The sequence below is a fragment of the Scyliorhinus canicula genome, chromosome 3 (genome assembly GCF_902713615.1).
Source record: "Scyliorhinus canicula chromosome 3, sScyCan1.1, whole genome shotgun sequence".
NCBI lineage: Eukaryota > Metazoa > Chordata > Chondrichthyes > Carcharhiniformes > Scyliorhinidae > Scyliorhinus > Scyliorhinus canicula.
In genome coordinates, this window is record NC_052148.1 from 132,568,041 (window position 1) to 132,588,075 (window position 20,035).

Here is a 20,035-nt window from a genome sequence, read left to right on the forward strand (position 1 = left end):
AAAGAACCACCATACATGCTACTTGGTCCAGCAGGTGAAATTATCCTACCATACAATCAAAATGCATAAATGTTCTACTTTTATTTTTTGAAAATATTTTTAAGGCATTTATAAATTTGTAACAACAATTTTCAAGAGGAAAAACAATCAAAGTAAGTAACACCCACCCAACCAATAACCACACCCAGCCATCATGGCTTACATACACCGTTCCCCAATCCCCCCACTAACTATCCCCGCCTCAACCCCACCCCACCTCCCTCAATCCCTTAAACCCCCACCCCTTTGTATCTGGTGACAGCTTAATTTTCCCCAAAGAAGCCGATAAACGGCCGCCACCTCCGGGTGAACCCTAACATTGATCCTCTCAGGGTGAACTTGATCGTCTCAAGCCTGACAAACCCGGCCATGTCGCTGACCCATATCCCTGATTTCGGGGGTCAGTCTCCCTAACCCTAATAACCCTAACCGCCCCAGCAGTCCCACAGATACTCCCACTCCACCCGATCAAAGGCCTTCTGCACATCCATGGCAACCACCACCTCCACCTCCATTCCCTCGGAGGGCATCATAATCACGTTTAGCAGCCTTCTGATGTTCGCCGTTAGCTGCCTCCCTTTCACAAACCCCGTCTGGTTCTCCCCTATCACCTCGGCACACAATCCTCTATTTTCGAGGCCAAGATCTTGGCCAGCAACTTGCCGTCTACATTCAGAAGGGGGGATTGGCCTGTATGACCCGCATTGTTCCGGGTCCTTAACGTGCTTCAGGATAAGAGAGATCGAGGCCCGTGATATCTTTGGGGGGAGTACCCCTCACTCGCTAGCCTCGTTAAACACCCAGCACTCCTGAAAATGTTTTAAAAGTCCACCGGGTACCCATCCGGACCTGGGGCCTTGCCCAACTGCATAGCCTCCAGCCCCTCCACCACTTCAAACAGCCCAATCGGGGGCCAAGGCCCTCCACCAGCTCTTCTTCCACCCTCGGAAACTCCAGTCTTTCCAAAAACTGTCTCATCCCTTCCACCCCGACTGGGGGTTCAGACTCGTACAGCCTACTATAAAAGTTCCTAAACACCCCCTTCGACCCCACCGGGTCCAAGATCGTAATCCCCCCCTCTATCCTTCACTTGTCCTAGCTGCCTCCCATTTCCTTAGCTAGCACTCTGCTAGCCTTTTCCCCATATTCATACACCGCCTCTCATCTTTCTGAACTGACCCACCGCCTTCCCTGCAGATAACAACCAAAACTCCATCTGCAGGTTCTGCCGCTCCACAACCCCGCCTCCGGGGCCTACAAATACCTCCTGTCTACCTGGAGGATCTCCCTCACTAATCTGTCCATCTACGCCCTGTGTGCCCACATCTAGATAAACTCCCCTCTCATCACTGCCTTCAACGCCCCCCCATACTGTAGCTGCCAAAACCTTCCCCGTATGGTATATCTCTGAATGGCCTCCCTCACCCGCATACACACGTCCTTCTCCACTAATAGGCCTACATCTAATCTCCAGTGTGGGTGCTCCCCCCCCCCCCCCCCCCCCCACCGCTCATCCATAAATCCACCCAGTGTGGGGAATGAACAGGCACTACTATTGGCGAGTACTCAGTATCCACCACCCCCGCCAACAACGTCATATCCATTACGGAAAAGTCAATCCGGGAGTACTCATTGTGTTCTGGGGGGGGTACTCCTTCATTCTCGGCCACCCAAACCTCCACGGAAGTATCCCTCCCATCAGTTCCATTACCCCCTTTAGTTCCTTCGCAGCTGCTGACACCCTTCCGTTTTTGTTCTTGACCGATCCAGCCTTGGATCTATAAATGTATTATAATAAGGGGCAGCAGGGTAGAATGGTGGTTAGCATAAATGCTTCACAGCTCCAGGGTCCCAGGTTCGATTCCCGGCTGGGTCACTGTCTGTGTGGAGTCTGCACGTCCTCCCCCTGTGTGCGTGGGTTTCCTCCGGGTGCTCCGGTTTCCTCCCACAGTCCAAAGATGTGCGGGTTAGGTGGATTGGCCATGCTAAATTGCCCGTAGTGTCCTAATAAAAGTAAGGTTAAGGGGGGGGGGGGTTGTTGGGGTTACGGGTATAGGGTGGATACGTGGGTTTGAGTAGGGTGATCATGGCTCGGCACAACATTGAGGGCCGAAGGGCCTGTTCTGTGCTGTACTGTTCTATGTTCTATGTTCTAAAGTCCTCCCCATAATCAGCCAATGCAAGTCCAGGTCAGGGATCTTCCCCAATACCCACCTAACAAACTCCACAGCGTCCCAGTTTGGTGTATAAATGTCCACCAGCACCACTGGCATCCCATCTAACTTCCCGCTCACCATAACATACCTGCCCTCCCCTGAGTCCACCACTATACTTCCCACTTCAAATGCCACCTGCTTATTAATCAGAATCGCCACTCCCCTTGTTTTAGAATCTAGTCCCAAATGGAATACCTGCCCTATCCATTCCTCAGCCTAATCTGATTCACCACCCTCAGGTGCGTCTCCTGAGTCATTGCCACACTCGCCTTTAAACTTTTCAGATGGGCGAACACACGGGCCCTCTTGACTGGCCTATTCGCTTCCGTGAGCTAGCCCGTCCAGCTAGCCTAGTTGTCCCGCCCATGGCATCAAGCACTCTACTCCCGGCTGGTTTCCACCCCCCCCCGCTCGACCATCCTCTCAGTGCAAACTTTACAAACCCCACCAAACACAAAGAAAAGAGCATCCAACCATGCCCCCATCAAGAACGAAACAAACCCAAAATGGAGTAGCGGCCCCGAATCCAGTGCAAAAGTGTTTCATATAAACCAAAAGAAAACCAAAATACAAAATAGGAACACCCCCTCCAGAGTTCAATGTCCTCATTCTCCTGCCAGTCTATTGTCTCTAATAAATTCCATCGCCTCCTCTGACGACCCAGAGTAGAATTCCCGGCCTTCGTACGTTATCCACAGACGCACTGGGTATAATATGCCAATTTCACCACCTTCTTAAAGAGGGCCAACTTCACCTTATCAGAGCGCTCTCTCCTTTTGGCCAGCTCCGTACCAAGGTCTTGATAGACACCCAGCTCGCTGCCTTCCCATGTACAGCACCTTGTCTGCCTGGCCTACCTCAAAATCCGTTCCTTATCCAGGAACCGGTGCAGTCGCACCACTTCGCCCCCGGCGGTCCTTTCTCTGCGGCTTCCTCATTTTTAAAAAAAAAACATTTTATTAGAAACATGTATCAAAGCAGGTTACAGCAAATAAACACCCTGGGAAACATACTTCCCAACAATCAACTATACAGTCTGTACAGATGTTCCCCCTTTTTCACCCCCTCTCCACCCGTCTGTAACGAATAGCTCCTCAAACACGGTCACAAACATCCCCCATCTTTTCTCAAACTACCCTGCTGAGCCCCTTAACTCGTACTTTATCAGGAAGTCGTACAGGTCACCCACCATGCCGCTACCCCCGGTGGCGATGCCAACCGCCACTCCAGCAAAATTTTCCGCCGTGCAATCAGAGAGGCGAAGGCCACGACATCGGCCTTCCTCCTCTCCATGAGCTCCGGCTTCTCTGAAACCCCAAATATCGCCACTAAAGGGTCCGTCTCCACCACCTCCCCCACTATCCTGGCGAAGACTGCGAAGACTCCTGCCCAGAATCTTCCCAATTTTTCGCAACCCCAAATCATGTACACATGATTCTCTGGCCCCCGCCCACACCTCTCACACTGATCTGCTACCCCCTGAAAGAACCCATTCATTCTCGCCCGAGTCACATGCACCCTGTGCATCACCTTAAACTGTATCAGGCTCATTCTTGCACAAGAGGAGGTCCCGTTTACGCTTTGCAGTGCCTCACTCCATACTCGCCAATTGATCTCCATTCCCACCTCCGCTTCCCATTTCTCCTTGACCTTCACCACCCGCTCACCTCCCTGCTCCCCCAGCCTCTTGTATATAGATATCCCCAATTTTTCCCTCCACTTCCACATCCGGAAGCAACAGTAGCTCCAGCAGGGTGTATCCTGGCAACCTAAGGAACCCCCCTCCAGACCTTTTGTGCAGCACAGTAGCACAAGTGGCTAGCATTGTGGCTTCACAGCACCAGGGTCCCAGGTTCGAATCCCCGCTGGGTCACTGCCTGTGCAGAGTCTGCACGTTCTTCCTGTGTCTGCGTGGGTTTCCTCCGGGTGCTCTGGTTTCCTCCCACAGTCCAAAGACGTGTAGGTTAGGTGGATTGGCCATGCTAAATTGCCCTTAGTGTCCAAAAAAGGTTAGGTGGGGTTATTGGGTTATGGGGATAGGGTGGAAGTGAGGGCTTAAGTGGGTCGGTCCAGACTCGATCGGCCCAATGGCCTCCTTTTGCACTGTACGTTCTATGTTATGTCTATGTTAAAGTCCGTAACCTGCAGATACCTGAACTCACTACCCCTTGGCAGTTCTACCCTCTCCCTCAGCTCCTCCAGACTGGCTAACCCTTCCTCTAAATACAAATCCCTCACCTTGACCAGCCCCGCACCTCCTATATACACTATCCTCAAACCCATGATTCTCACACAGCGGCATTAGCACCGCCATCCCTTCCATCCTAAAATGCCTCCTCAGCGGATTCCATATCTTCACAGTGGACTGCACTACTGGGCTCCCTGAATACCTGCTTGGAGCCATTGGCAATGCTGCCGTCACTATAGCCCTTAAACTAGTCCCTTACAAGATTCTTCCTCCATCCGAACCCACTCTACCCCTTCTCCTTCCCACCACCGCCGCACCTTGTCCACATTCACCGTCCAATAATAATGAAACAAGTTTGGCAATGCCAACTCCCCCACCCCCTGCTGCCTCTGTCTCTGTAGCAGGGAGGGCCCTCTCGCTACTGTAAATGGCACCCCCCCCCACCCCCCAAATTACCTCAGTCACCGGGAATACCTTGCTTTTCCCGACAGTCAGCTTGTACCCCGAGAGTCCTCCAAACCTCCCCAACAGGCCCACAATCCTTCTATACTCTCCAATGGATCCGAAACATACAGCAAGAGATCATCGGCATAGAGTGACACCCGTTGCTCCCTCTGTCCCCTCATTATCCCCCACCACTCTGCCGACCCCCTGAGAGCTATCACCAATGGCTCTATGGCCAGCGCAAACAGCAGCAGCGACAGCGGGCACCCCAGCCTCGTAGCCCTGTGTAAGTCAAAGCTTTGTGAGCTCATATCATTTGTCCTCACCGTCGCTCTTGACGCCACATATAGCAACCGCACCCATGCCACAAATCTCGGCCCAAACCTTCCCAAAACCATGAACAAGTACCGCCACTCCACCCAATCAAATGCCTTCTCCGCATCCATGGACACCACTACCTCTGGTACCAGAGCCCCTGAGGGATTCATCACCACATTCAACAGCCATCTTTATATTACTCGTGAGCTGCCTGCCCTTCATGAAGGCTGTTTGATCTTCTGCAACCACCCCCAGGACATAGTCCTCCATCCTCCCCGCCAACTACTTAATCAATACTTTCGCATCCATGTTCAATAGTGATATACGACCCACATTCCATCGGATCCTTCCCTTTTTTGGGATTAGTGTGATTACTGCCTGCGTCATCGTCTCCGGCAATGAGAGCTCGTCAGCACATCGGCTCACACTGGAACACATATTTCAGAACATTAAACTAGAATATAACCGCTTCCAATGTAGGAGACAGTTAGACAGAAGTTTTAATCAAAGTGTTCATCTCTCCAGATTTGGACAGGACTCATTGCATGCTCCGGCAGAAGCCATGGCCAAATGAAGCGTCACAGGTAGTGAATATTGCTTCCAGAGCTTCTGGAGGATTGGATTGGATTTGTTTGTTGCCGCATGTACCGAGGTACAGTGAAAAATATTTTTCTGCGAGCAGCTCAGCGGATCATTAAGTACATGAAAAGGAAAGAAAATACATAATAGGGCAACACAAGGTATGCAATGTAAATGCATAGACACCAGCATCGGGTGAAGCATACAGGGGTGTAATGTTAATCAAGTCAGTCCATAAGAGGGTTGTTTAGGAGTCTGGTAACAGTGGGGAAGAAGCTTTATTTTCGTCCGTTCGTGCGTGTTTTCAGACTTCTGTATCTCCTGCCTGATGGAAGTAGTTGGAAGAGTGAGTAAGCCGGGTGGGTGGAGTCTTTGATTATGCTGCCTGCTTTCTCCAGGCAGCGTGAGGTGTACATGGAGTCAATACATGGGAGGCAGGTTCGTGTGATGGATTGTGAAGGAGCGGGTCCTGGAGTGGGCCAGGAATAACTGCAATATTGACTGGAACGAACACCGTTCGGAACCACCAAGACATTGGGACCAAGCTGCCAAAGAGGCATGCGGCCTTTAACAAGGGGAAGGTGATCGATCCTGACTCCGGGTCACTGTCCAGGTGGAGTCCAGGTGCACATTCTCCCCGTGTCTGCGGTTTGGCCTCACCTCCACAGCCCCAAAAGATGTACAGGGCAGTTGAATTGGCTGTGCTAAATTGCTCCTTAATTGGGGAAAAAAAAAGAATTGATAATCTAAATTTTTTTTAAAGTGCGATTCGGGGTGGTGTATCGAGAGAGATTGAGAGTCCCGATGAACTCGCAAGACTATTTCTTTGAAATGCTGGAGCAGGTAGAGGCCTTAATTAAGAACAAAGAAAAGTACAGGACAGGAACAGACCCTTTGGCCCTCCAAGTCTGTGCCGACCATGCTGCCCATCTAAACTAAAATCTTCGACACTTCCTGGGTTTGTATCCCTCTATTCCCAACCTATTCATGTATTCGTCAAGATGCCCCTTAAATGTCACTGTCGTCCCTGCTTCCACCACCTCCTCTGGCAGCGAGTTCCAGGCACCCACGACCCTCTGTGTAAAAAAAAAAACTTGCCTCATACATCTCCTCTAACCCTTGCCCCATGCACCTTAAACCTATGTCCCCCAGTAATTGACCACTCTACCCTGGGAAAAAGCCTCTGATTATCCACGCTGTCTATGCCCCTCATAATTTTGTAGACCTCTATCAGGTCGCCCCTCAACCTCCATCGTTCCAGTGAGAACAAACCGAGTTTATTCAACCGCTCCTCATAGCTAATGCCCTCCATACCAGCCAACATCCTGGTAAATCTCTTCTGCACCCTCTCTAAAGCCTCCACATCCTTCTGGTAGTGTGGCGACCAGAATTGAACACTATACTCCAAGTGTGGCCTAACTAAGGTTCTCTACAGCTGCAACATGACTTGCCACTTCTTATACTCAATGCCCTGGCCAATGAAGGCAAGCATGCCGTATGCCTTCTTGACTACCTTCTCCACCTGTGTTGCCCCTTTCAGTGACCTGTGGACCTGTACACCTAGATCTCTCTGACTGTCAATACTCTTGAGGGTTCTACCATTCCCTGTATATTCCCTACCTGTATTAGATCTTACAAAATTTGTCCGGATTAAACTCCAACTGCCATCTCTCCCCCCATGTCTCCAAACGGTCTAAATCCTGCTGTATCCTCTGATAGTCCTCATCGCTATCTGCAATTCCACCAACCTTTGTGTCGTCTGCAAACTTACTAATCAGACCAGTTACGTTTTCCTTCAAATCATTAATATATACTACTAACAGCAAAGGTCCCAGCACCGAACCCTGCGGAACACCACTAGTCACAGCCCTCCAATTAGAAAGGCACCCTTCCATTGCTACTCTCTGCCTTCTATAACCTAGCCAGTTCTGTATCCATCTTGCCAGCTAACCCCTGATCCCGTGTGACTTCACCTTTTGTACCAGTCTGCCATGAGGGACCTTGTCAAAGGCCTTACTGAAGTCCATATAGACAAAATGCACTGCCCTACCTGCATCAATCATCTTTGTGACCTCCTCGAAAAACTCTATCTTAAATGGAAAGGACTGAGATGACGATGGGCGATGGAGGCTTTGTATGTGAGGGATGGGTTTGTTGAAGGTGTAGTATACTGTGTTAAGTCTCTGTTTTTCTAGATGTCAGGGAGGGGGGTTTTCTTCGTGAGGGGAAAAGAGGAACATCGTAAGGATGCTGGAGTTTGGGCATTTGGGTGAGGAGGGTGAGCCGGGGGGGGATTGTGTCTTTGCTTTTTGTTGTCTTTTTGGGCTGAGATCCTGGGTGGGGGCTACCTCACTAGCAAAAAGGAGTAAGCTAGTGAACGGGAGTGGAGTGGGGGGAGGGACTGTGACTTCTTGGGCCAGTTTTTGCAAGGCACAATGAGTCTAGTTTGTTTGTTTAGTTGGGGGAAGGGGATAGCCGAGGCGGCATATTAAACTTTTATCATTTTAACCCCCGGAAAATACAAAAAGTACAAAAATTACAAACAACAGTAAACCAGATTATAAGAACAGTAACCTAGTAAACCCCATCCTGCTAACAGTGATCAAATACAATATGAACAGTTGCCATCTATGGCAGAACCCTGCAATTGACCTGCTCAAGGTATATTTGTACTTTCTAAGGTGTGAAATCTCCTTAAGTTACCCAACCATGCTGAGGTGCTAGGTGGTGTCACGGGGGTCTAGCTCAGAAGGATGCACCTCCGATCAATCAATAAGGCCCCCCCCCATCATACCCTGAATAAACCATGAAAAAAGAGATCCAAAAACCCACCAGTTTGGGGCAGGACCACAACATGTGCCTGTGGTTCGCAGGCCCTTTCAAACAGCATTTGCACCTATCGTCAATCCCTTCCAAAAAACAGCTCACTCTGGCCTTGGTGAGGTGCACACTAAACACAAGCTTGAGCTGGAGCAGACTCAGCCTCACGCATAGTGTGACATAGTGTTCACCCTGCGGAGGGACTGACTCTGCACCTCCTCCAGTGTGGGTCACAGCCCCTCCTCTTATTTGGTTTTCACCTCCTCCAGTGAGACCAACTCTTTCCCCCCCCAAATCCGTCCATGTATACAGGACGAGCTCCCCTCTTCCGACCCCAAGCAGGAAAGAATACTAACCACGAAGGTTGAAGATGGTGCCAGATGAACATCTTACTGAGGTTCTTGTTCCTATTTCACTGTCTTCAGGCATTTCTACCCAAGTCATTTTTCCGAGGGGGTTGAGTGGCTTCTTATGGATGGGTTAAACTCTGAGGTTTTGGAGGGGTGTCGTACAGAAGGATAGACATTCCGGGGCGGGGGGGGGGGGGGGGGGGGGGGGGGGGGGCCTTGCGCTGCCAAATCTGATATTTTATTACTGGACTGTCAACGCAGAGAAGGTGTTGGGGTGGTCTGGGGACCAGGGTCTACCCGAGTGTGGGTGGAGTCTGAGTCACGTAGAGGGTCCAGTTTGGGGCACTGGTGACAGCGTCGCTGCCATTTGTTTCGGTAAAGTGCTCGTCAAACCTGGTTGTTGTCGCCACTTTTAAAGATGGGGAGAAGCTTGATTTATCAGTATGTGTAAGCTTGTTGTTTTCTGTGAAAGCAGTTGTATTGTTCATGGACAAAGCATTATGGTTCCCTCATATTTAATAAGTTAATCCAGTCCCAGATGGTTCTGTAACAAATACCTTTCTAAAGCTTTGGAGTCATTGTCTGGTTCACTATTGTGAATGGTGCTTCCAAATGTTATAATTGTTCATCAAATTCTCAATACCACAGGGACAGAAAATGCACCCAGGATTTACAAGTTGTAAAAATATAAATGAAACCTTCAATTCGACTTGAGAATGGATATCATGCTGCTACACAAATTGTATTATTTGCTGAACAAGTTTATACTACCTTGAGCATGGAAAGTTTTGACTTTTTTTGGTGTTAACAGATATTCAACTGTCTGCATGATTTTTGAGTTACACCCGAATGGTATGAAGCTTGCGATTTGGTGCTTATTTTGGCGCCTTTGTTTCTGTGCCTATTTTTTTTTGGATTGGTTTTGTTTAATTGAATGATCCCTCTTTCCAGATTTCATATAACCCATACTCCAGTATCCTCATTGTTGAAGCCCTGTGATCCTTATCAGAAGTGCTCCCAAGTCAAAGTAAGATTATTTTCTTTAGAGAGTATTTGACACAAATGTTCTCGATTGTGAATTCCTAGATGAACATCAAAGGGAGAGAAATCATGATACACGGCCGATTTCAACTTGTGGAAATTAGTTTGAGAGCACAAATAATATTACTAAAAAATACAAGCTTTCGGGCTTTAAATGTCTAGGATTTATTACCTGGGCTAGCTCTTCAGTTAATGCCAAACCCTTCCTAATTGCTGTGCTTCCACTATTGTTGTTTTTTGTTTATATTTCTTTCACTCACCATCAACAGTTTCCATGTTCTTATAAATGTTATGCAGTCTCCTATTTTAAAAAAAAAGTACTGTTTAGCTTCTCCCAGAAAGTACACTCTGACAATTTGACAGAATTGGACAGGCAATTTGTCCAATTGTTACTCTATCCGCAATAATTAGGCGTGAGTGAATCAGAGTGACCTCTGCAATCACCACCTCCTGTCACACAATATCTGAAGAGAAGTTGAACAATTGGTGAATTGTAGACCCGAGTCTATATTGAATAAACTGTTCCACCGGCAGCTTTCGACATCATTGTCGCAATTTAACTGTGCAAGTACTCCACAGCATAGCGCCGTTCTTTGAATTTTCAAGCTAGAATGGTGGAACTTATTAGCAGGGCAAATAATTTCGAAGATTGAAGAGAAAAAAATGAAACTTGCTGTTTTACTAAGCTAATTGAATAATCAAACCAAAACAATATTGTGATTCCAACAATTTAAACCGAATCACTGAATGAGTCAGCGCCCCAGTAGAATATTTTAATTTTCTGATGCTGATTTAAGTTAATATGCCACACTGCATTTCTGCAAAAATAACTTGATTATTGGACTTTTTAAAAATCCTTTTTACATTGTGCTGTTACCTGTGGTCATTCCAATTCCATTTGTAGTGCATTGCTACATTGTTTGGTGTAAGGACTCTGGTCTAGGTTGCAAAAAAACCTTGAATAATTCCTTGTAAAGATTTTTAAGGAGGCTGAAGGTCAGATGTCTTTGCTTCGATTCCTGTCTGTGCATTCCCAGTACAGTGTATACGTATGTACCTTTGTGCAACATTGTGGAATTTGTTGTTGTGATGAATTGTATTTCATATGTGAGAATTTGTTACCTTGATGAGATGATAAATATCTAATACATTAGAATTCTTGTTTTAATTCGCTGCACTATACAATGGTAAATTGAAACATTTTAATTTTAATTCATAGAATCCCGACAGTGCAGCCCATCAAGTCTGCACCTATCCTTGGAAAGAGTACTCTACCTAGGCCCAAGCCCGACCCTATCCCCATAGCTCAGTAACCCCACCTAACCTTTTGGATACGAAGGGGCAATTTATCATGGCCAATCCACCTGACCGGCACATCTTTGGACTGTGGGACGAAACCGGAGCACCTGGAGGAAACCCGCACAGACACGGGGAGAACATACAAACTCCACACAGTCACCCAAGGCCGGAATTGAACCCAGGTCCTGGGTGCTGCGAGGCAGCAGTGCTAACCACTGTGCCACCGTGCCGTTAATATTTTGATTTTATAACAATTAATATTCTTCGGCTTACACAACACAAATGGCAAGTCCTTGAGACAAAATTAAGATGCAAAAAGGTAAATTTCTTTGTTTGCTTTAAAATGCCGTCTTTTAGTGTTCATATTAGAAATTTCCTCCAGTTAAATATTGGGAAGATGCTGCCATCGTCCTCGATCCCTGCTCCAAACTCCTTTCTCTAACTACTGACTCTAACTGGCAACTGTCTGAGACAATGATTGCAGTGTTGGTATCATATCTGACCCCAATTAGCCAGACCATTGCGAAGACCATCTATTTCCACCACATTGTTTGGCATTTCCCCTGACTCAGCTCATCTGTTGCTGAAACCTTGACTTTGCATTATTTTTGCGTCTCGTATTCCAGCCACTCTTGGCTGGTCTGCCACATTCTACCGTTTGTCAATTTGGAGATCCTCCAAAACTCTGCTACCCGTGCCCTTGTACCAATTTTGGTTCACCTGGCACCCCTATGCTTGCTGACCCACATTTACTCCGGCCAAGCAATGCTTTGATTTTAAAATTCTCATCCTTATTTTCAAATTCCTGCATGGTATTGCGTCTTTCTATCTCGGTAATTCCCTCCAGCCCCACTGCCCTCCGAGATATCTGCACACATCAAAGTCTCGACTTCTTGAGCATCCCTGGTTTTAATTGATTCACCATTGATGGCCGTGCCTTCAGCTGAATAGGCCCTAAACTCTGGGTGGTGCCCTCACTTGTACTCCCATCAGTGGCCACTGGACAATGATTGGCGCAGGAACACATCCACTTTACCCTTCTCTCTGATTGACTAGCATTGGGGCCAACTGGAATGACCATACTGCTACCTTGATTGAGGTCAAATAATCTAATACAGATGTCAAATCACGATTGGAATCTTGTTATTACGTAGTAATATTATAGTCCAGGATTACTATGAGGAAATTTTCATTTTTGACTTAAATTTTGTTTCCTCCTTTCTGCAGCCGACTCCATTGTGGACACTATGTCAATGTTCCTTGCAACCACCAACAGCCAAACCGATGTAGTAAATCGCAACAGTTCAGCTACGCCACCAAATACACTTAACCTTCGTTCCTCCCACAACAAATTGGTAAACTCGGAAATAAAGAACACAGAAATCAAGAACAACACTCCTCCAAAGTGCAGGAAGAAATATGCCTTGACTAATATCCAGGCTGCAATGGGCCTGGGAGAGACAACAGCATCATCAGTTATAGTGAATAACGCCAATTCAAAACTGGCGAAGAACGGAGAAAATCAGCTGCGGAAAGCCGCAGAACAGGGCCAACAGGTCATGAACAAAAACATCAGCGCCAATGTTGTCAAAAATATAATCTCAGAAAAATTGGAGGGCAAGGAACCAATCTTGCAAGACACGTCTTGCATTGAGCCTTTGACATCACAACCGAGGAAGAGTAAGAGCTTCCTGAATTACTATGCAGACCTGGAATCATCCACTCGTGAGTCAGACCAAAATTGTGGCAATAATCCTGTTGATAGTGAGGAAAATGCTGACCTGTCCCACGATAAAACTGCAGCGAATGATGAAGCAACCAGTGACGAGAGTGTGTCTGCTAGTCCTGAAGATTGCCAAATGGCTGCAATTTCCTCCAGTCCTGAAATAAAGAAAGACCCACCCAGATTGGGAGGGAAAACTGACACTGCATTAAGTAAAATGCAGAACATGGCTCCCAGTGATGAAGATTCAAGCTGGACCACACTATCGCAGGACAGTGCTTCACTAACTTCACCTGAAGAAACAGGTATGAAAATTGCAAACTTTGCACACATTAGTATCTCAGTTGTGCAGGATTTGGCATTTTATTGTAGACATTCTTGAAAAGTAAAACTTTTTTTACAAATAGCTTTTCATGGGGAAAGAACTGTTTATTGGGAATACTGGATCCTTTTTTAAATGGAGACATGTAGTTCCAAAATTCCAGAGGAATAAATGGAGAATGGTGCATGTGGACATTTTATGCTTTAATTCCTCGCTTACTGTCGAAGCACTTCTGCATTATATTTGGGTTTGCAGTGCTGTAGAGGCAGGCCCATTAGGTTGCAGCACAAAGTTTTCCACAAGACCAACAGCGTGACAAAGCAGCTTGTGACTCTCAATTTATTTTCTAGTTCCCAAGCTGTAAACTCAATAATGTAAAAATCATGCTAATAGACTTCGTGTTCATCCCGTTCGCTTCTAAGGGTGATCGCTGCAGTTTATCTTTGTTGCTGACAGTATTTTCTCTAGAAGGGTAATTTAAAAAAAAACAGTTTTGTGTTTATTGGTTTCTTCAGCAGCCCTGGTGTCACTGCACACGTTAAGATGTTGTTGCCCAAGCCAAGGGTTCCATTGGTAGCCTTACTATAAAGCTAAAGGAATATAACCTTTTTCTGTCCATTTCACACGGTGAAAAGCTGTTTTGATCAATTTTTTAAAAACAATTTTGAAGCCTTTTCATACAAACAAACAAAAGCAGAAGAACAACCAAACAACAATATAAACAACCATCACCACTTTCCCCGCACCCCAATAACGCCCCCTTCTCCCATCCTGCCTTATCCATTCCCCCCCCCCCCCCCAATCCCCCTCCTCCATACACTCTCAACCGGTACCTTGTCCAACAACCGGACACAGTCCACACACCCCTGCCCGAATCCAAAGTGCCCCAGCACTTCCCACAGGTTCTCCGACTCCACCGGATCAAATGCATTTTCCGCATCCATCACCACCTCCACCTCCTGCCCCTCCGAAGGCAGCATAATTAATTGAAGCATTCGCCGACAACTGCCTCCCCTTCGCAAACCCGTTTGGTCCTTGCCTATCACCCCTGGGACGCAATCCTTAAATCGCGAGGCCAACATCTTCGCCAACAGCTTGGCACCTATGTTGAGTAATGATATTGGGCGGTACGACCCACGCTGCTCTGGATCCTTGTCCTTTTTCATATCAGGGAGATGGAAGCCTGCGACGATGTAGCAGGGAGATCCCCCTTTCCCTTGCCTCATTACACACCCTCACCAGCAGCGGCCCCAGATCTCTTTCTCTTTACGCACGCAAGCACACTCAGACACACACACCGGGAACCCATCCAACCCGGGGCCTTGCCTGTCTGCGTCGCCACAATACTGTCCATCAGCCCTTTCAACCCAATTGGGGCTCCCAATTCCAGAACCAGCCCCTCCTGTTCCTTGGGGGAAAAACCAGCTTGTGCAAAAAAAATGCAGCCCCCCCCCCCCGGGTCAGGGGGTTCAACATGTGTAACCTCTTATAAGCACATGAAACACACCATTTGCCCCCTCTTCACACCCCCCCCCCCCCCAACCACCTTCCTCATGGACACTAACCCAAAATCCACCCTCAAGATCTCATCTACCAGCTTTGCCATCTCTGCCTCTCCACTTTCTCCCTCTGCGCCCCAATTAAGATAGCCTCCTCCCTAATCAGAGCCTTAAGTGCCTCCCACAGCATGGCAACCATGACCTCCTCTATGTCATTTAGCTCCACGTTCCCCCGAATGACAGCTCTCACTCACTCGCACACCTCCTCATCCGCCAACAGTCTCACACCCAGCCTCCAGTTCGGCCCCCCTCACCTTGCAAATCCACCCAGTGCAGCGCGTGGTCAGTGAACACTTCGAGTCAACTACCCCACCAGCAATGCATTGTCCAACACGAAAAAGTCGATCCAGGAGTACACCTGGTGCACATGGGAGAAGTATGAAAATTCCTTCACCCTCGGTCTCCTGAACCTCCACGGGTCCATCCCCTGTCCCCATGTACTCCATAAATCCCTTCAGCCCCTTTTCCACTGCCGACACCTTCACTGACCTCGGGCTCTGCCAGGCGCACTTCCTAGTCTCCCTCGCCCATCGGAGGACCTTATCCTTATCCAGAAAGCGGGAGCCACCAAATGTACGACCACTCACTCCATGGCCACCACTGGAAGTTGTTTTCATCAATTTTATCGCTGGGCAGGCGAATGAGAAGTAAAATGTAATCCTGAGAAATGAGTTGTTGCCTTCTGATGAGGAAAAAGATTATGATATAAATGTTATGATATATCTTTCAGAATAACCTAATTGGTAATTAAATGAAATGAAAATCACATATTGTTACAAGTAGGTTTCAAATGAAGTTACTGTGAAAAGCCCCTAGTCGCCACATTCCGCCGCCTGTTCGGGGAGGCTGGTACGGGAATTGAACCGTGCTGCTGGCCTGCTTTAAAAACAACTTATTTAGCCCTGTGCTAAACCAGCCCCGAGACAATATCAAGCCACTGTGGTGTTCGAAATGCAGTTTGATGCTATGTTGGATGAGTTAAAGTTATGAAGAGACAAGCTTCAATTTCACCCTTTCTCGTGTTTTTACCTCTGGTTCAACTGCTAAATTGCTGCAACAAAATACATTTTGGTGTGAAATATTTAATTGATTTGAATTTCTTATTGCTAGTAATAGTACCCACAGAGTTGCTTACAACCTCTGGGGGCTACTACAATGTACAAGAGGTGCATGCTTCTTTCAGATAGGTAAAGTTGATGCTATTCCCTTTGAATCATGGGTTAATATCGTAACTATTTCAATAGTCATGCTGTTCATTTCAAAGTTTATGAACTGCTGCAGTTTCTAAGTTTATTCAGCAAAATATTAACTGATTTGAGCAAGATAAAGAAGTTGATTGAAGGACTTCCAAAAAGGGTTTTTGAAGCAGGTTGGTCAAGGAATCTGGTACGTATTAATGAAACAAGCCAGCCAGTGGTGATAATTCGTTGACAGTTAGATTTGGAGCAAGGACATGGGTTGAACCAGCTGAACTGGGCAGAGCCAGTGAGGTTTGTACTTCATTTTGCTGAAAACCTCTATGGCCAAATGTTCAAATTGCAGGTTTCTATTGAGCTGCCTGCACTTAGTTTATTGGTCTACAGTCAGTTTTCAGCCCACAGAAAGTCTGACCAGTTTGATTCAGTGGCTGTGTTTCACGATATGAGAACTGAGTAAATAGTTTCAGGGACCTGGTTTGGTTGAAATGATGCAGAATGCTGTTTATTGACTTGGTTTAGTTAAACAATCCACTGTTGCTTAGCCACAGCCTCAGTCTGATAGAATTTATGTTTAATCCACTTACTCCACCTACTGAAGAAAGAAGATTTATGCGGCAGCACATGTTAAATTTCAGTGCAGTAGCAGTCCGCTGTTTATTCCTCAGTCTCAATATTGTTTCCTTGAATATTGAGCAGACAAAAATACACTGTAATCAGAGGAAATGCAAGACAACTTAAAAAATGATTTGTGAAGTAGTCAAGTATATCTAGAGAAAGATCCAACCATGTAAACTATTCTGCTAATTGATGCTATCCATTTGTATTTCCATCCTTGCTGTTTGGGAGACAAGTGAAACCCTTTGAGAAGTGAGTTTCAGCCATTCACATTATTTATCTAGGGGTTTCTCTGATCACCTTCAGGAGACTGGGATGACCCCCCCCCCCCCCCCCCCCCCCCCCGAGGAAAATCAGACTGTATTTTTAATCTTTTCCCAGGTTCCCAGAAACTCGATTTCTAAAAAGTGAATAGTGAAGACTGTGCCTCAGTTCAAGCCACTATTAGTTTGGCAAGTTTCCTATGCTGTACGTATTGGAAAAGTTTCATTATTCTTTTCCCTGCCCCTTTTCTCGAGTTCTGATGATTAGATATATGCAGGGCTGGAGACTGAACCATACTACTACTGTGAGTGACTTCAGCCATTCAGATTCCTGCACCAGGTTTCACTGAGTGTAATATAGCCTGTGTTGATTGGTTTCCATCTTTTGTTGCTAGTGTTTTCATTTCAGATCTCATAAAGGCTGCACTGGTTCACTCTTAATTCTATATTTTAAAAGTTCTTTGATTGCTGTTGTTCTGGGCCAGGGTTTAGAGAACCCATTTCTTAAATATACTCTCACATGACGCTGTATATACCTGCAAAAAGCTGAATTTTGAAGACATTTTTTAGGAAAACATTCAAGTGCGGTCTTTTACATGGGCATATCCGATATGTAATTTGAATCCCTTTCAACATTATTGTAGCATCTGCCTGAAGCATTTGCTCACAAGCTAATAGATAAGTGTACATAATATTTTCTTTAAAGTCCTTTCTTTTGTTGTTGTTTATAACCTTGCAATTAATCATTGGCGAATACAGCAAATGGGCAATTGGTAAGTTTGGCTTGATTGACATTACTCTTGGGTTCGGTTTGAATTATTGATCAGAAAGCAGGAAAGGTCTTCGTGTTGAGAGTAGCACTCTAGCTAATAGAAATCTCCCACTAAATCAATTTATACTAGAATTGAAGTGCACCTACAGGGAGCTGAAGGTTAGAAACCCAAGCAGGAATTCTATCCTGCAAGATTAGTGGTTGGCATTCTCCGACATTTAGCTGATTCATTCAATTCTATATTTGATTTAAGTGACTAAGAGTGAGCAGTGAGCATCTTTTACTACCAGAGCGTACCTTTTTATGTCAAAATGCACTGCAGTGACTGATAATTGAATGCCAGTAGTCAAGACGGACAGTTACAAAACGGCAACTCCTCAACAAAATCGGACTTTAACAACGCCTAGTCGGGGACGATACCATGCTGACTGCATTATATGGATGCCGTGCTGTTATTTCTACATCGCTGTCTTCTGTCTTATTTAGTGGAATGGAATAGTGTTAATGTTGTGGACAACTGTGTTGTTTTAGGTTTCAAAGCAGCAAGATCTGGTAGAGCGTAATTTTGCGCAGGGCATTTCTGTATAACATTAATTGAGTGAGTCCCTGTTGTGTGTGGTTGGTTACTGTGTATTTTGATGGATGCTGATGGTGGCAATAATGTAGAATATGGAGTTACTGGGACATGTGTAGGCTTAGGTTGAAGGATGCTGGTAGTAGATCAGCAAAAGCTAAACTGGGGAGAAGCAGTTGATAATGGTAAGTACAGTACAGATTATTTCAGTTCATGCTTTTGTGCATCAAGGTTCATGCATTACTTCTGACCGAACACGGATATGCCAGGTGCTTTTTATTGTGCTATATTCATTAAAACACAAAAGTGTTGATATTTTACTATTTTCAAATTATTTTCTTAATATCACATTGAAATGAAACAATGTGCAGGCAAAAAGATTTGAACTATATTGAGAAGCAGATACATTAAGGCAATTTAAATAAAAGTAGAGAATTACAGCATAAAAAAATAGAGAATCTATTATTTTTCTACCAGGTAAGTAGTTGTATATCTCCTTTTCATTGAAAAATGTGTAACTGCTTTAGCAAATATATTTCGTCAGGTAAACAATTTTGATACAATGCAGCCAGGTTGATATCATTTCCCATATTTTCTCAATGCGTTTTGTACTATATAATCCATTCCCCGTTTTTAAATGAATATTAATGTGTGGTAGCTGAGTGAATCTTTGTGACATTGCTTTTAAAATTCTTAAATTATGCCAGAACATAACTTCCAGCAGTTTAGGTTATTGAAAACATACGCAAAGGTTTAACCTATGTAGATGATTTGTGGAACTCCAGGCCTTAGTTCACTGCATCTGTGGGTTTCAAAACCCAGCTGCTTGGCCTTACCAGGCAGAATGAGGTTCAATGACTGGTCTTTCTACCTACACCAGTGATGGGACTATTTTCTCTACAGAGATTATTTCTCTACTTTCCAAATTAGAACATAATTTTTACGCAATGAGGCTTTCTTAAAACTTGCATTTGAAACAAAAATATATTTTGAAGTAATCAAGATCATCTTTATTAACGTCACAAGTAGGCTTACATTAACACTGCAATTAAGTGACTGTGAAAATCCCCTAGTTGCCACATTCCGGCGCTGTTCAGGTACACTGAGGGAGAATTCAGAATGTCTAATTCACCTAACAAGCCGACTTGTGGGAGGAAACCAGAGCACCCGGAGGAAACCCACGCAGACACGGGGAGAACGTGCAGGACTCCACATAGAAAGAGTTGCAGTGGTGTGACTGGGGGGTGGGTGGGTAGAAGCTCCTGTGGGGGCAGAAATGTTTGGGGGGGGGGGGGTGCATTGGGTGTCTATGCACTTGTGCTCACCGGTTTAGGTCATTGGCCTTCTTCCTGCACTGGAGGCCAGTCCTCCTGGTCACACTCCCCGAGCTCACTGCCGCCGCCACCCTCATCGCAGGCAACACTGGCTGCCCTATGGCCCACCCTCCTGGACCCTCGGGAGAACAGGATATCCCTCCTGGTCTCCAGTGGGTCTTGCAGCCTCCCCAGGTTTTGTCCCCGAATCTTATGGCTGGTCTCCTTGGCGCCATTGTTTTGAGCTGACTGGGGTTGGCTGAGCAAGTGCTGCTTGGCGTTGTTAGTGGGGCGCTGGTGAGCGCAGTGCCGGCGAATCTGCTGACGAGCCTTCACTTCGGGTAAAAAGCCAGTGAGGCCTTGTTGAGTGAACCATTCAATAGTGTTGCCGGCCTCGCTGG

The 20,035-nt window shown here is 46.2% G+C and overlaps 1 protein-coding gene across 11 annotated transcripts in view; it reads left to right on the forward strand.

The window, feature by feature from the left end:
• apbb2b (amyloid beta (A4) precursor protein-binding, family B, member 2b) overlaps positions 1–20,035 on the forward strand; it is a 407,406-nt gene that overhangs the window by 150,658 nt on the left and 236,713 nt on the right. For 9 of the 11 annotated variants that reach the window (XM_038791334.1, XM_038791322.1, XM_038791325.1 and 6 more), the window contains exon 3: positions 12,522–13,322. The exons of 1 other annotated variant lie outside the window; for it this stretch is intronic. In XM_038791334.1, coding sequence (XP_038647262.1) covers positions 12,522–13,322 — 801 coding nt within the window. Of the gene's footprint in view, positions 1–9,905; positions 9,982–12,521; positions 13,323–20,035 lie in introns of all 11 variants that reach the window. One more of the 11 variants, XM_038791326.1, reaches the window with a different exon arrangement.